This window comes from Lampetra planeri, chromosome 39, assembly GCF_965212315.1.
Source record: "Lampetra planeri chromosome 39, kcLamPlan1.2.h2, whole genome shotgun sequence".
Classification (NCBI taxonomy): Eukaryota; Metazoa; Chordata; class Hyperoartia; order Petromyzontiformes; family Petromyzontidae; genus Lampetra; species Lampetra planeri.
Genome location: NC_136145.1, coordinates 2478243 through 2496040, shown reverse-complemented (window position 1 = coordinate 2496040; position 17798 = coordinate 2478243). Strand labels below are relative to the sequence as shown.

The 17798-nt window shown below is 49.7% G+C and overlaps 1 protein-coding gene across 1 annotated transcript in view; it reads left to right on the top strand.

The window, feature by feature from the left end:
* Positions 1-17798, top strand: part of KIAA0825 (KIAA0825 ortholog) — a 69299-nt gene that overhangs the window by 19631 nt on the left and 31870 nt on the right. The window contains exons 10-17 of the mRNA XM_078612552.1: positions 112-497; positions 1359-1487; positions 2721-2836; positions 4453-4638; positions 6103-6309; positions 8286-8739; positions 16077-16212; positions 16779-16925. Of these exons, the coding sequence (XP_078468678.1) occupies positions 112-497; positions 1359-1487; positions 2721-2836; positions 4453-4638; positions 6103-6309; positions 8286-8739; positions 16077-16212; positions 16779-16925 (1761 nt within the window). The remainder of the gene's footprint in view (positions 1-111; positions 498-1358; positions 1488-2720; positions 2837-4452; positions 4639-6102; positions 6310-8285; positions 8740-16076; positions 16213-16778; positions 16926-17798) is intronic.

Below are 17798 nucleotides of genomic sequence, written 5' to 3'. Positions count from 1 at the left end.
AAAGTAGGTTGTGCCGACATAGAAAATCTCTGCCAGCTCACCATGTGTCCCGAAATATGCCCACGAAATATTATAACGTTACACTTTTACACCTGCATACCTGCCCTGCAGGGCGAGCGTTGCTCCTTCAGCTTGCAGATGTGGCACTGCCACCTCGGCGCCCTTTGGTCCGACCTCCGGCGGTCTCTGACCCCGGCGCTTGCGCGTTCCCTGCTGGCGTCGGTGCTGGGCCGCTCGCTTGCGCCGCTGGCCGCTCGCTACGCCCGGGCCCGCCCGTCGGAGCGCAGGACGCCGCAGGTGCGCGCCGACATCACGGCCGCGCTGGCCTACTCGGCGTGGCACCTGCTGGGCGTCTGCCGCGGCTGGCGGGAGCTGCTGGAGCCGGAGGGGAGCGGCGGGGACGAGCATGCGGAGCTGCTGTCGCCGATCCACGCGCACTGCGGCTCGCTGCTGGCAACGCTGGCTGTCGGCACTGCGCCGCTGGATCAGCTACACCTGTAAGTGCGTTACACCCCGACGTGTGTCGTCGTCTTCGTCGTTGTCATCGTCATCATCGTCATCATCGCTGGACAAATACGTTACAAGGTCGCACTCGTTACACACAAAGTGCTTGCCACAAATGAACCACAATGCCTTGCTGATCTCATCGAGGAGCATCAACCTTCACGCGAACTCCGGTCATCCTCACAGAGCGGCTTTTGGCTCGCCATTGAACAAAGATGGTCACTGCATCGCGTGATTTTAGATGCGCTTCTGCGGCCGTCTGGAATGCTCTTCCTTCCAATATTAGGAAGCCACTGGAGCTACGTACGTTTAAATCTAGATTGAAAATACATTTCTTTAGAACCGATTTTTGTCCTTCCTCCGCACCTTCGATGAGCACGGTTGGCTAGGTATGGTGCGAGAGAAGTTCAACATACGTACATACATTGACCATGGTTTATCCCCTGCTGATTGATGATCTCTCAAAGCTGTCGCCATCTCTTATGGTCACGCAATGTCGCGATCCGTCTAGCTCCTGTAAACGAGCTGATTTCATCGCTCCATCTCCACGGCTGATATACTCCACTATTGTACATACAAAACTCAACAAAATAAAAGCTCTCTTTGCATTCGTTCAAATTTTTATTTTCAATCCCAAAACGTTTGCGTTGCTGTTTATCCTAATTACTTGAACAGCGGAATAAACGTGCAACAGACACCGGCTCCAGCGTCTGACAATATTATAAACCTGACGCGAAACACCTTCAATGCATCCTTTTTTTTGTTCCCAAGCTACTTTTCCGATTCAGCTAATACCTGCGTTGAACGAGTGATGCGTTTTGCCGGCGACCTTGTTTGCGTTTGGTTTACGTCAGAGCGTTCAAAGACGGGTTCCCTGCCGCGGAGAGGGCACCACGCTTGCGTAAAGATGGGCCCAGACCTGGCCTCGCTCCTCTGTGGCTGCAGTGGATGAGGCCAGGTCTCTTTGGCAAAGGGCCAGAGAGGTACGTGGCATCTCTCGCACATTACCCTTCCTTACCTCTTGCACCTGTGTGCGTGTGCAGCCCAATTGTGTATCGACTGCTAGATGAGGGCCTATCCACACTGTGCGGATCACATTGATTGGGCATACTTCACCTCGCTGGTCACCGCAGGTTGGTGAAGATGTGGAACATAGACGTGGGAGTGCAGAAGAACAGTACAACAATGCACTGTCCCATGCTGCCCACCATGTCGTCCCACAATCTAGAACACCTGCTATGCATAGCGGTTACCCATCCAAACATTATCCAGGCTCAATTCAACTTCGCTTTCGGCATCTGATGGGATCGGGCACTTTCTGGGTGGTTTGGTCATTAGCTATTGGATGAAGTTCCTGCTCTAGCTATGTTGTTCGTGGGGGTTGACCATACTTCACTACGCTGGTCAATGTGAGTTTGTAAAGGGGTGGGCGTGGGGGGGGCAGGCAGAGGGGGAAAGGGCAAGTCAATTCAGATATCAATTTACAGTGATGTTAGCCATGTATTGGAATTGAACTCAGATCATCAGTTGCATGGTGCAGTGTGCTATTCACTGCACCACCATTCCACCCACACTCGAGTGATAGGAATTAATAAAGGTTTGTATTTGGATACAGCATTACCACTACCACCACTACATGTGGGACAATATGTCGGCTCACTCGCTCGTGCTGCCGCAAGTCTCGAAACGTGCTCCCAGAATAAACTGAAATAAACCAATGCTGACCGGGACGCGTTAACGCTCTCGTTTGGGTTTGTGCAGTGCAATTCAGACTCTTGTGGCGTCTAAATGCGACCACATCTCAAGACGCTCTCAGGACACAGCGGGTGTTTTTCATTGTATAGAGAGAGAGAGAGGTGCTAGGTCATAGGCAGAAGCAAAGCAAAAGAAAGGTCTCGAGTCCTGAATAGGGGCAGGCAGTCGACGGCATGGATTGGCTGGGGAGAAGGGAGTTTGAGACTCAATGAAAACCCCGAGAGACTTGAAGCAGTCGTCGGATAAATGTTTGAAATAATTGTTAACTAAGACAAGCACATTTAAACAGCACTGAAAATGACGAATGGACCATAAACAGCATTTTGGTCAGTAGACCACGTGGGAGAATCTTCCGTGTTGCTCTCGGAGACGGCCTTCACCCTGCGGCAGAGTTGAGTGTGCGCGCGTGCGACGCTGGGCCGGCCTTGCCCTCTCTGGCGCGTGTCCGTGTGTGGGCTCAGGGTGTACGAGCACGTCAGGCTGTTGCTGGCCCAGCCTCGGCTGGACCGGGATCTCCTCGTGCAGACCCTGGCGTTTGAAAACGGGCTGCTGTCCAAAGCGCTGCTCGTCAACACGGGTGCGGCACGATCTATGCGCGCAAACTCACAGATCTCATTCCGTGCAATTTGCATTTCCTCAGCTGGCAGCGCGCGCACGCACGCGCGTGTTTATTTGCGGGACGTAGTCACTGCGCGGGAACACATATTTACATTAAACAGATTGTTTTATGTCTTTAGTCATGGCTGCGGAATTGAAAATAAAAGGCAATATATGTGCTTTAAAAGCAATTTTTCAATCTTCAATGACAGAATAAAAAGGTGCGCGTGTCACAGGCACTGTTTCTCCTGCTGATTGAGTGCATAATTAAGCCAGGCAAGATAGTTGAAAGGCTGTCCCTGTGGACGCGTATGGAAATGATGTAAAGACGTTAAGAGTTGTAGCAGCATGCATAGCGCAGGAGGTCTCCAGAGTAAATCTTGAAAAAGGCTGATTTGGCAGCGTGAAGATCAAAAGTATACTGGTAGCATGGAAGGGTTTATTGGCAACAAAGGTATGAGTGGTATGCCTTCACGGACACGTGGAATGAGTCCTGTGGATGTGCTCTTTGGCGACGCGGATATGCGCGCCGTCGCTTACTGTTCTGACAAAGACGGGATTATGTCTCCTGCACTGTTGCGTGCGTCTGCGTGACGGGGTTTGAATTGTGGCCCAGGTCACGGTAAAGTGCCAGCTCTCGGCTAAACAACAAGCGGTTTCACTTTTCCCCCCTCTTTTACACTGTTCTCATGGATTTGAGCCAAGTGTTTTTTTTCTTCCCCTCACCCAGTTCTTACAAAATGGATTTTGAGTTTAGCCCCGTGCTGGAATTCCAATTGAGGTCAGTAGCTGCCGACTACACGGGCAAGTGACTCTCTTTGGAGCACATGTTACGCTCGGCGGAGACTGAAAGGAAAAAATTAAGCTTTTGTCTGTTGGCACGGCCCGTAGATTGAAAACTCTGGAGGGGCTTATTATAGCGGAGTGATGACAAGTTCTGTCATCACCCACATTCAGAAAAACACAGTCATGGATGCGACGTTATTAGCTTGTTCATCACACAGCTTGACATTCACGCGATTGAGCAGTCTTGTTCTGATCATGTCACTGTGCATTCTCCTGTGCCCAGTAGACAGATTAACTGAACCGAGTACATTAGGAGGAAATAATCTCGAGTCATTTTAAAGGGGCGTGTTCTGTCACCGCTAATACCTTGCATGCAGCAGTCAGTTTGTCACATTGCTTTTGAGAGTTCATGTAAAAACCGGCTTTGCTTTACTAAAAAGACTATCTTAACCGCACTGTGAAACAGTGCATCAAGCACGCCAAGAGCAGAAACGGTTGGCGACTTGTAATTAATTACATCGTAAAATATTACAAGTCACGATAAGTCTGTAATTTTAATGCTCGCGTGATTTATGGCAGCACGTTGCATCAGTGCAATGCGCTTATGAACTCGCGACATCACAGTTACGAGTTATTTCTTTTTCCCCCGCATCGTGGTCCCTCCCCGTGTCCGTTGGCGCACACGTAATCCGTCACGACGGGCCCCATAATTGCCAGGTCAGAGTTGCGGTGTTCTTGATAATGCAAAAAAGTGTACGGCCCCTGTCTACATCGAGTTCACGGCTCCCGACCCCGGCGCTGTTTTGGCAGGGGTCGAGCAGTGGCGGCCGCAGCAGCGGGCGAACGCGGGGCCGGAGGGAGGCGGCCGCTCGCTGGCACAGGCCGTGCTGCTCACGCTGGGCTCCTGCGAGGGCTCTCCCTGCGTCCTGCGTGACGTGATGCGGGAATACCTGGACAGGCACGCCCTCTGGGACCACGTGGTCATCTCGCCCGAAGGTGAGCCCGGCCTCTCGTCTGCTGGCTCACGGTCAGAGGTCGCAAACGGGTTTTGATTCCTTACCCGTACCCGGCCGTACCAGGGTCGCAAACGGGTACCCGTACCCGGCCGTACCCGTACCCTACCCGTACCCAGCCACAATCAGGTACCCGATACCCGTACCCTACCCGTACCCGGCCGAAATGAGTGACAAACAGTTACTCACCAGTGACTCACGGTCTACCCGAACCCGTACCCGGCCGCACCAGGGTCACAAATGAGTATCCGTACCCATACCCGGCCGGGTATGGGTAGCCGGGTATCGGGTAGGGTACGGGTATCGGGTACCCGGTTAAGACCTCTTCTAACGGTGTTCTCGCGGTGTTCACGCGGTGTTCCTGGCGAGCACTCCCGCGCTTCTTTGTTGCTCGCCCCTGGGACGGAGCAGCTGGGACACCAAGTTTTTAGCGCTTTCTAGATAACGTGAGCATATTAGTTCTGTCCTTTTGTGCGCACCTTTGTCTGCCTCTCGATCTATCTATAGTAGGGAGAGGGGGACTGTTATAGCTGGTAAAGGTTATCCAATATGCAGAATGAAAGTTAGTATATAATTGTGTTGCTATTCGGAACTTACCCTATTGGGTAGTGGCCTAATTGATCAAAGGAGGTTGCATGGCAGCATGGACCCAGCACTGATTCAGATATCTCTCCTCACTGATGTTGCCCGTGACCGGCAATTGGACTCAAAATGCAGTGCGCTAACAACTGTGCCATCCCTCCACCTCAAAGTCCAATGATATTGCACTCAAAAAACATTGATTGTTCGCTGTTAAAACTCCCGTACCTTAACAATGTTTTTTGTTGTAAAGAGACTGGACCTCTCACTAAATGATTGTAGGATTTTCACCACCGGCTCGGGGCCCATTCATTGAGAAGAGCAACGCTTGTCTCGTTGGAGCAGCGAGACACTTTGCCATGACGTATGGGAAGCTGCCCTGGTGGAGTGGATAGCGCACTGGACTTGCAATCCAGAGGCATTTGGAGCAGGTTTCTGAAACCCCCCCTCCCCCCACCGCGTATGTCCACCCAGCAGTATAAATGGGTTACACAACAGTTAGTCGATTGGCAGGTTGCTTGTGGTGGGGTAATGTGTGGGTAGTCCCACCCCTTCCAAAATATCTGGCCAGCATTGGAAGAGTAGGCCAAATCCACTCTGGAGGGGTTTCTCTCGAGAGCTCGATTTAGCCGAGGCCCTTCCGCCAGCAGTGGCTTGAGCAAGTAATTGCAGGGATGCACCGTTATCTTTTTACATATCGAATAGAACAAATTAATAAAAGGGGGACTGAGCGGTCCCATACGGTATATGTCTTGCCATCACTGGTTAATCAACCCGGGTTTGCACCGGCCACGGCTGTCGCTCACATGCCACTCTGTGCCTGCCTCTGTCCCTCTGCACGCCTCTTGCGGTGATCCTCTGTGGCCAGGGGACGGGAGCCAAGAATCGGCCGTGAGCGAAAGCCTGCGCCTCCTGCTGTCTCCGGCCCGGGATGTGCTGCTGCTGCCCGTGTTGGAGCTGCTGGAGGCCTCGAGGGCGGCCGGGAGTGATGCGGCAAAGGAATTGCCGCCCTCTCTCGTCGGCAAAATCCCCCCTGAGTGGGGGTTTTCGGCGTCGCAGAAGCAGGGATTTCCAGGTAAGGGAGACATGAGGTGGCGCAACGGTCAAAGGTAAAGGTGCAACCCTCCAATTTCCCTGCTCTCCCCGCTGCTGGTGGAAGGACCTCCAGCAGAGCGAGCACTCGAGAGCCCTAAGATGGAGCTCTAGAGAAGCCCTCTAGAGGAGGGTATTTGGTCGGCTCTATCCACAGTTTACTCGTTTACGTGACAGAGGCGGGGGGGGGAGGAGGATTTATGAAACGCATCCATTGTGTCAACCGCTGCGCCTTGAGGTTGAATAGGACCAGCGACCTCTGGATTGCAAGTCCAGTGCGCTGATCGTTACATCACGGCAGGATTCTGTGGCCAGCCATCTTTGCAGGATCTGAGACAAAGGACGAAAGAGCCGCCGCTTATGAAAAGCTACAACACCACAATCAAGTTTAGTGTCACTCGAGGTCATCTGCCGAGGCTGTGTTAGGGCACGTAGCCAATAGCATCTCATTATTCCCACCGCAGGAATTATCTCGCAGAGCAGTTTAAAAATCACCCGCTATGTGCCTTGAACGTAACATTCTCGTAATGAAGCATCAGCAGCAGCTACACACTTATGAAAGAGTGAGTATGGTTATAGCCAATTTAACGGACATATCATTTGCAGAAATGAATAGGTGCCATTTTGTTCGTATTATTACGCGTAAAAAAAAAAATTCCCGCGCTGAGATGGCCGAGTGGAAGCAATCTTGGAGCCGGGCTCGTGAGGCAAGCAGGCGCAAGCGCCGCCCTGCGTGCAGAGTTAAAAAATCTGCCTAAACGGCCTTTCTGAAATAAGACCTTTTCCGTGTCATGTCCCGCCGTTGTATTTTACACTGCTTCTCGCAGTCATCCATCACTGTTTTCATATGCATATTGTGATAATCCATCAAAGGGGCCTTTTTGTAGCTGCGAGTTTTTGCCAGCCGTCGCTCATCAATCATCGGGCAGAGTCGTGCCGCCTAATGCGTGTGGCTCGCTGGCAAGAGGGGGCGGGCCGACTAAGATAGATCTGTATGTAATTAGGCAAGGCAAAAACGAGAGATGGCGTGCGGGGGAATTCAGCACGGCTTCCTAAATGCAGCTTTTGTAAATGTTAGCAGGGGGAAGTCCTGGTGGGTTTTTTTGTTGTTGGTGAAGAATCGATGCAGAGCCATATAGAGGTAAAGACAGGGGTATTGGTGGGATGTGTTTCCCTGGCACTATATCTTAAAAAAAAATCAATACGTGTTGAAGCATTTTATGCATCATAGATCAGATACTTTGGGAAGGAAGGATTACGTTTCCCCAACGCATCGATTTGCTGATGGGAATAAAAAGCTTAACACATATTATCAATTGAGCGCATCTGCTTTGTGTTAAATAAATAAAGTATAATATGCATTGTGAATACCGTCGGATGTCTTAATTAAGTAGTCCACGGTGTAAAGGTTGTCAAACACCTTTTAACATCCTTCAGGCACGCTAGAGGTCCTGCCCGTCTCACGTCTGGAAAGCGTCCTCTGTTTCCTGCCGCTTTGCACTTCGCCTTCATTATCGGGGGGAAGCGATCACCGGGAGGCAATGTGATCAGTGACATATATATACATGGTGAAAGATCGCAAATTGTCTCACAAAATGTGCTGCCTTGAATTGTATTTAACAAGATGGAAATTAACAACTGAGAATAATGTATTTCATGTACAGAATAGCATATGGAGTGGTGGCGCAGTGGTAAGGGCACTGCACTTTGAAACAGCCATCATCAGTGGCGAGTGATATCTGAACTAGTCGTGGGCACTCTCATTGTCGCCAACTCACATTGACCAGCGTGGTGAAGTATGGGCAAACAAACCCCGTAACCGACAAGGCACAGGGAGGCCTTCACTCATCAGTGGCTTGACATTACACACGAAGGTAATTGGATACATTTGGCACGCGAAACAAGCCATCTCCTCCTGCCGCTCCACACGACCGACCTTCCCCTTGCGTGGTCCTCCAGGCACCGTGGACTTTGTGGAGCGAGCCCTCGAGGCCACCGTGCAGACGTTACCGCTGGCCGCGGCATCTATTTCCACGCCCATCAAGGTCTTCTTCTCCTCGGTTGCTCCTGAAGACGGCGGCGGCACTGCCGGCGGCCTCTCGAAGCTCCGGCCGCCCCACGGCTCGCTGCTGCTCTACGCCCTCTGCGCCCTGCTCTGCCGAATGCTGAAGGACGGCAATGCCGTGGAGGAGGCCACTGGCGTCACGCTGGACCGGGCCGCGGCGGAGGCGTTGGCGCTCGTGGCGGACTGCGTGCGTGCCGTGGCGATGGAGGGGCGCGATGATAGTGGCGATGGCGGCGGTGGCGATGGTTGCTCCCCGTCAGTGCGACGCACTGTACAGGCCTTGAGGAAGCGGCGGCCCGGCTGGGTGGAGGCCACCCTGGCACGGGCGGCCAGGATCGTTGGAGCACAGTGAGTCTGTGCAGACGTTAACCCTCACTTCTTATGACTGACTCTACTGATGAGACCCATAAGGTCAAAACCGGTCCAGCATTTGCTTGGTCAAACAAATGGTGCTGGATAATATTGGTCTCAAAGATGGACTTTAAAATATGTGTATTTATATGTGAACGGAGTTCTCATTATACAGCATATGCTCTTACTTAGGTATATAGGTAGGCTGTCTGGAATCATATCTGCCTGCCTGCCTATCTATTTGTCTGTTCAGGTCAGAGATTTGGAATATATTGGCACACCTGGCACACCACATCCAGTATAGCTTTCGCTGTGACTGGGCCACTCCTCAGGACACTTCGCTGGAAGGAACGATGACCGGTGGTTGAGACTAACAACAGAATGGCAACCAAAGGAGGGAAGATGCCTGCGAGAATGTCTACCACGGAGATGTCGCGTTGAAATCGACTCGTGTGCAGGAGCTAGATGGATTGTTACATTTCAGGACCATAAGAGATGGCTATGTATGAATGTATGTAGCTATTCATGCTCATCAGCGGTGCGGGAGATGGGACAACAAACTAAACACATTAAAGGCTTGGGGTGGCCTTGATCAAGCTGTAGATGGATCAGTTAATGATATTGTTGACATGCATCGAATATATACAATTCTAGAACATTATATTAAAAATGTTGCTTTAAAGGTGAATGAAACGGACGAGACTGAACACGTGGGACAGACACAATAGAAAATAGATGAGAGAATCTATTCGTGAATCAAATCATACATCTGATTTGTGGCAGTTCATGAGATCATGGGGGGTGGGGAGGGAAGGATATTCTTGTTATATCTCTACTGTTTACCATACATCCATCTGCCGAACAAACCTGCCTTCATGCCTCTGCCTGCCTACATAGCTCTCTCTCTATATATATACTATACACAAACCCACGGTGGAATACGTACACGTTTTTTTTTGCACAGTAACAATTTACTTTTTCACTCCTCTTGTGAAATGTAAGAATTTTATCACAAAGGTAGCACCTTTGTACATGAAGGCCTTTTAGGTTATAGAGACATTTTTTGCTCAATCATAACTTCAGGTGGATTTTTTTTTTCGATTTAATACACTCAACATCAAATGACTCTTATGGGAGATTCGGGTCAAGCGACGCATTTTTTCCCCCCTCTAAGGCACCGTGCGGCAAAGCAAAAACGATTCTGAACAAGGCCTAATAGAAGGAGGGATAAAGTGTCCTGTGATGCTGTTTCTCAGTAGCCGCCAGCACAAGTGCTGCTAGTCGGTCGCTTCTTGAAAGGCGAGAGACGTAAAACAGGGACCGGCGCTTCGACTTGCAGCCCTTTATTCCTTTTCCCCCCCTCCGGCGCCCCGCGAATGCAACGCGGTGATTTGTGGCGGAGGCGACCATGCAGAGGCCGATTAAAAAACGTGTTGTGATCGCATACCCCCGTGACTGCAATTGACCCGACTCAGAGGATGCGATGGCGCTACAGGGCCTGCCACGGCGCCCCAACGCCCACCGTATCGTGGTGGTGGTGGGGGGGGGGGCACCGAAAAATAATTAAGGGCCCGTGTTTGCGTGATAATTGTCTTAAGGGGCCAAGGTGCACGGCCCACCGTGTCAGGTTCCTTAAAGAGCATTGCCGTTGAATATTTATTGAAATCCTTTCTGCGTAACGCCCAATGGGTCTGGAAGGCATGCTACGGTCGTAATTGTCTGTTTGTTTAACGGGTGATCGTTTTCGCCGTTCGGTTTTAAGGAGGGACAATTATGAAAATTAAATATAGCAGCATTTGTGCTTTTAATGAGTATTTATATAATTGTGCTGTGAATTTAACACAGCTAACCGTGCACTTCCATCGCGACTGTTCAAAAACCTTCATTGGGACGGGTTGATCTTTGAAAATTTCGTCCTTTAAAACGTAACATGAAGAGCAGATTATTTTCCCTCGGCCGCTCGACGTGCTTTATGACGACATAAGTAAGAGTTATTGTACTTGGCAGGTTTGTATCAGAACTGAGTCCTGTGGAAATAATGCATTGTTTTACCCAGTTTTATGGGCAGGCCTTGCGCTTTGCATGTAAGTGAACTGTGGGACCCGGCTGATTTTTTTTTTTCCGCGGACCTGTCAGGGAGATTAATAGCTCATCATTACGCGCGAAAATGAGATAGCACATGACCGTTGCTTCGCTGGACCAAGAAAAGTACGGCAGAGCGCGGAGGCGGGGGGGGGGAGAAATAGCGCTGCGGCATTTGTATTACATGTGCTTGTAATGAATTGGGGAGACTTGCCACGTCGGTTAATGCGCTGGGTGTTTAATGGACCTATTCTGCCGTGCATTTTTACACGGCGGCGGCAAAAAAAAAGTAGCCACTTAGCTTATCGTCACCACCAAGAGTGTGCCGCATTCAAGATGGTTGTGCCTATTTATTTGTTTGCGGTTTTAATGAGCGGGACAGGTACGGGCTAGGCAATCAGCCGCCTGCACCGTGTGCGATATAACCTTTTGATCAAGAGCGTTTTTCCACAAAGGTGAAACATTTGCTGTTTATGCCTCTTCCTGGTGCTCTCACACGGGGCTAATGAAGATGGAGGCAGTAATTCATAGCCAGAGCCTTTGCCAGTTCACTGTGCGCCTTTTCTAATGACATGATTGATAGGATGGTATGGGCTGGGCTTGGAGGAAATTAATCATCCCATGCCTCCGTTTAATCATCCCTTATATCATCGAAATGATTCATGGTGCCTGCAAAAGAGACACGAATATAGATGTTATTGGGCTATAGGAGGAGTTAAGCTGTGTCTATCCACATAACTCCTTGCATAAATCCTTGAGTTGGACCTTAACTGCCATTTTACCTAAAATAATGTGGTTTTATGTGATTCTCCAAATAGTTTTCAGAACAGATGAAATGCTTATATATCAGCTTGTGAGTGCGCGTGTGTACACCATATGCTTATGTACCTTTTATCACCTCGCATACATTTCCTGCACGCGCCTATTCGAGCCCGACGCTATTGACGCCGTGCTCCCTCAACCTGTAGGAAGTGACCGTCATGGGGGGGCGGCGCAAATTAACTTTTTCGCTTTTCGTTCCCGTGCGCAAACTAGCGTCGGCCCTCCGCGATGCAATTTCAGAAGGGACGGGAAAAAAAAAATAACGTTTTAACCTTCGCGTCTTCGGATGGCGGCAAGGACCGGATTCTTTTTTTTTCTTTCTCCGTCCTTGTTTTGAAAATGCACACTTTTGGGAGCGAGCGTTTTGCCCGTGAGGCTGGCGGTGGGACATTTAATCTTTTTGCACGCGCGTTCGCGGCCCCCGGAAAGCACACGAGCGAGCGTCTGTTTACGAGTGGCTCCCCTCGCCTCCGAGCCGCTGATGGCTTTAGTTTTCAAAGAAACACTTTCCTTCTCCTTGAGGCGAACACACCGTCTCAGCGGGGGGGGGGGGGGGGGGTACGGCAGACCGCATGTCTCAGTACGCGCAATCAGAAAGCTGCTTTAATGTCTAACGGCTCCGCTCTAAGCACCGTCGTCGGCGTAGTCTCCACGTCACGCGCCCTGATTGCTCATCCCAGCTGTAATTTACTGTGAGAAACATGCGGGCCGCTGTGGTGTGGCCAGCGCAAGCCCTTGCTTTGGCAGGTGCCGGCGCGGTGGGTGTTGCTGCGATCGTGGCGATTCTGCAATCTTGTGTTTTTTTTAGTGGACGGCGTGATCGCGTAGCCAAACTATTTCTGAAGTAATGAACTCGATTCTGCGATTAAAGTTTTAAATAAATCGCCGATATGCACCCCATTAACGCTTTCCATCACATTCTCTTTCCGGAATCATCGATGACGTGGCGATTTAAGGACTTAATTTTAAAAGTTCGTTTAATTCCTGAATAATCTTTAGTGTAGCCAACAGTGCAGCGTGTTATGAGCGTTACAGATCGTAAGTCTTATTTCGCGACGATCATCGTTCCATCGTATCGTAACGAAAGATATCGCGGCAACCGAAGTGACTGCTGCCTCCGCCGCCCTCACTTGGAGTTGCCGACAGGAGCTCCGATGTTTGTGCCGGTGTCCCGTGAGTGACAGGCGTTTACGTTGCCCTAATTGCTTGTGACGGGCGGCCCTGTCTTTGTCTTTCCATACGAGTGCCGTGGCCTTTTCCCAGAGCGGGTATGCGTTACGTTTTTTATGATAAATTCTCACGGTGCCTATCTTGCTCCTGTGTAATAGGTGTGGTCTATTTAAACTTGCTTCTGTTTACTGTGTAATTGGCCCCTGGTGAGTTTTATTTGCCCTATTTATTGCGGATATGAAAACAGCTTCAACTGGCTCATCGCATCGGCACACACTTACAATTAATAATGCCCCGTGTTTTACCCGGCAAAGCCTCACCGATTTTCAAGATTTTTATGCGTTTTTGAGAGAGTCCTGCATTATTTTGTTATGGCCAATTGCATTCGTGAGTGTTTGGCACGTGGGACAACTTTGGAGGATCGGGAGAAAACCCATGCGTACAAGGGGGGAAACTGTGAAATCCACACACTCATGGATTCAAGAATCCACCGCCTTTGGGGAAAACACTCAAATCTCCACACTCATGGATTCAAGAATCCACCGCCTTTGGGGAACACACTGAAATTTCTACACTCATGGATTCAAGAATCCATCGCCTTTTGTAGCAGTTTCTGAATAGATGAGAAGTGAAGTTTTGAATTGTCTTAAAACTGGAACGACTTTCCTACTTTTCCCAACACTTCACATTTAAACAAAAAAAAATATACGCTAATTTTCTCATCCATTATACACGCAATAATGTCTACCAAATGTTTGTTTTAATCATCTACAATCTAACCTTATTATAATTTTGTCAATTACAATAACTGTGTCATTGATATTAAGAATTATACGACTAAATTTTGATTTAAAGCTTTTGTGACTGCAGGGATTCATATTTTTGGTTTATTCGGTAAAGTCACGTAGAAGGGAAATAATAAAATAATATAAATATATTTTTTATATTTTCCCTTCTACGTGACTTTACCGAAGGAACTAAGAATAATTATACGACTATGAGGTTGCACTCATTAAACACAATGTGCTTGCCACAGATGAACCACAGTACCTTGCTGATCTCGTTAAGGAGCATATAAGCCATCACACAAACTCCGGTCATCCTCACAGCCGCTTCTGGCTCACCATCGAATAAAGATGGTCACTGCATCGCTCCCTTTCAGATGCACTTTTTCGGCCGTCTGGAACGCTTTTCCTTCTGATATTAGGAAACCACTGGAGCTATGCATTTTAAATCTAGATAGAAAACTCATTTGTTTGGTAAGTCACTAGTGGTCATTCTATCTATGGCCTCGCTCCCGTTAGAGGAATGAGGAATTTTTACCGCTGGCTCAAAGCTGTAAACAGGAGATGAACACCGCCAAAATGATCATTTGAGAATAATTTTTTTTTACCATACTTCACCATAGTGGTCAGCATGGGTTGAGGAAGCAGGGTGTGTGTTGGGGAGAGGGTGGTGCAGAACTGGTTCAGATGCCGCTGTTTGACACTGATGTTAGCCGAGGCCCGGCATCGGACGATGCCGATGCCTTGACTCTGTCTCGCGCGATAACGCGGGTGGCTCATTTTAATGGCGTCCGAGGCCCACGCAACCATTCACAGTTGGTTGCTGATGTGAAGGATGCGTTACGCTAGGCAGGCCGTTGCGGCTGGGAGTCGGGGGACGTGGTGCCAGGCTGTTGCGAGGATCCTCCCAATTTGCCAGGCTAATCCATCAGCGACGACAGAGAAATTTGCTGCAATTTGTTTTGAGGCACAAGCGGGATGCGGCGAAGGAGAAGGAAATCCAAAGCGGCACCTGCGCTCACGGGCTCGCGACGGCTGTGGTTTTTGCCCGTCTCGTCGCCGGCTCAATCTGCGTACCCACGCGGACGCGCCGCGTGCTCGCACGCTCGCTCCTCCACGCTCGTGCCCACACGCAAACGCACGTGCAAGGTGCGTGTTTGCGCGCCGACGTCTCTCGCTTTGAAATAAAGTTAACGGGGGGCGTTGTTTCAAACGCCCTGTCAGATGGTGCTCTTGGTTTGCCGGCGGTCGGCAAGTCAAGTGCTGCGTAAACCATAAGAAACTCGGTGCTTTGCGGTAAGATGCATTCCATGTACTTTGTAGCTTTGTTTGTTCTTCTAGAGAAAATGTCAAGGTTATTATTTTTTTTTTAAGCCACCTATGCAAACATTTTAGAGCAGCGGTCGCGTTTTTAGCAACCGTGACAAAGCATAAAATCACACGAGACAGCTTTTTAATCCGTTTGGGCAAAATGCGAGCAGGCGCATTCGTGAAATGGAAAAAAATGTATCCACAGTGTTCCTTTTATGAATTTACTTCCGCTGTTAAATATTTGAGTGATGTCCTTTAGGCTTCTTTGTAAGATGAGTATTTGGTCGTGGCAGGCTTGGCATACATTTCTACAAATACAGAGTTAACGGCGCATGACGAAGTGCATTTCTTTACATTCAATGACAAAGGTAAAGGCACAGTTCTGCAATTACTCGCTCATGCCACTCTTGAGTTGGAGGGAGCTCTAGAGAGACCCCCCATTCAGACCAGTTCTTCCAGGCTTGCCAGACAGCTTGGAAGAGGTGGGAGTATTCACACTTTGCCCCACCACCACACACAACCTGCCGATCGACTGTGGTGAACCTATTTATACTGCTGGGTGGATAGAGGTTGTTGGGGGGATGGATTTAAGAAACTTGCGTTGTTGTTTCTACTGCCGCTACCAGGGGCATCAATTCGAACCGGTGACCGCTGTATTAGTCCAGCGGGTGTGAACCACTCCACCACGACACCATTCTTACTATATTCTTGGTTCTTTCGGTAAAGTCATGTAGAAGGGAAATAATACAATAATATAAATATAAAACAATAAAAATTCTCACGACGTTTCGACTGCAACACAAGCAATCATCATCAGGTGTGAAATCCACAGCAAGAAAATTTGAAAAAAGTGAGAATTTTTATTGTTTTATATTAATATTATTTTATTATTTCCCTTCTACGTGACTTTACTGAAAGAACCAAGAATATGAATCCCTGCAGTCACGAAAGCTTTAAACCATTCTTACTTTCAACAACAACAACATCCCCAAAATACCGAGGCTTGAAAGTTTGCGCGAGCGAGCGAGCTAGCACGCACGTGTGCTCGCGTGTGTGTGAGTTGCGCGTGTGCTCGCGCGTGTGTGAGTTGCGCGCGTGCACGCGCGTGTGTGAGTTGCGCGTGTGCTCGCGCGTATGTGAGTTGCGCGTGTGTGTGTGTCGCAGGCGGTGTGACGCAGAGAGCGGCACGCGTGGTGCGGCGCGGCCGCTTGTGCTGCCGCCAGCAGCTCCGCCTTCGCGCCGGAGGCCAGGTGGTCCCCTATACCTGCGCCGCATCCATCACGCTGTCAGCACCAATGAGGTATGGAAATGAGCACTTGATTGGGCGGCTGTCGGGGCTTGCGCGAAAGTCACGGCGGGGTCAGCCTCGCCAACCCAGGGACCCGGGAGGTGCTTTGATATTACAGCAGATTATTTGCTCTGCAGTTCAGCGGCCGGAGAGCTCGCTGTGCATTGATAAGTCTTTTATTTGAGTCCAGAGGTTTCCGGTCCCACAGCTCTGCGAGGTGAATGCTCCAGTTCAAGCAATAAGATACACAAACACATGGGCTACCTTTTGAGTTTGAATACGGGAGCAGTCGCCTTTTTATACGAAAGGGCAAAGATAAGACTGTGTCCATATGAATTTCTTTGTTTCGGGAAATGTTCTATTTAATCTTTACAGACTTTTATAATCACTATTTACCAAACCTGATGTGCCCTGACATTCTAACGTTTTTTTATTAGCTGGCGGTGGCGGCGGGTGGTCGCCGCCAGCTCTCTGCAGTGATATCCGAGGTTTATTGCCTCGGCCCTTTGTCATTTCATCGCATCTTCGGAGACCAGGCGTGCCGTTTACTTAATAATTGGGTGTTCGTTTTTTTTTAGATGTGGCTCGCACAGCAACTGGGAGGGGATAGAAGAGTTCAAGTGGAGCAGACCCCAGCGGAGTTTGTGCTTTCGGATTCCGAGCCTCCTTCAGACTTTAATCCTGTGAGCAGCCTCTGCCACATTGGCACCGAGCCATTACAACAGGTCTGTACCCCTTGTCGGGTGACACATCTCGCCCTCCTGCATTAGAAATTAGTTTTGCCATTTGTATTCTTTGGGAGTTACGAAAGCGGGGCAACGGTTGGCACGCTGGACGCTTGCAATCCAGAGGTTGTCGGTCCAATTCCATCTCCCGGTGTGTGCGGCAGTTGAAACAATGGAGCAAGTTGCTCAAATCCACAAAACCCAGCGGTCTTTGAATGCCCAGCAGTATAAATGGGCATGCCGCAGGTAAGCCATTGGCAGGTCCGCATGTGATGGGGTAAAGCGTGGGTACTCCCACGTATTACCAGCCATCTGGCCAGCGTGGAAGAGTAGGCCAAAGATATAATCTCGAGTGGCTCTCTAGAGCTGCCTCAAGTGGAGGCCCTTCTCCCAGCAGTGGCGTGAGCGAGCAATTGCACGGCCGCACCTTTATCTCTCTGCTATTGGTGTTTGTGCAAGCCCGTGCAGGTCATCCCTGTGACATGTGAACATTTCACAATGTCACTTCTGCCGTGTGACAGACCCACAATGCCACTGCTTCGCAAGCATCAACATAGCGACGTTAGAGCGGTTGCCCTGGGTCGGGGCATGTAAGTGAACCGTGCAAGGGCCGTACAAATTCTCCGCAACAGGTGGGGATGAAATGCAATCGACGATGGTTCACACTTTCTTCAATGTGTACATAAGAATGATAATATGACGAAAGCACGCTCTGTGTGTGTGTGTGCATCATTGGAGACACTCAGTGGAAACTATTCTGCCCATTTCCCCCCCCTAAAGGTGCCACTAGGGTTGCCACCTCGCACGAGCGATGCCAGGGTGGTGACATGGCCCAGTGGTAGCGCATTCCTCATTTCAGAATCAGAATATTAA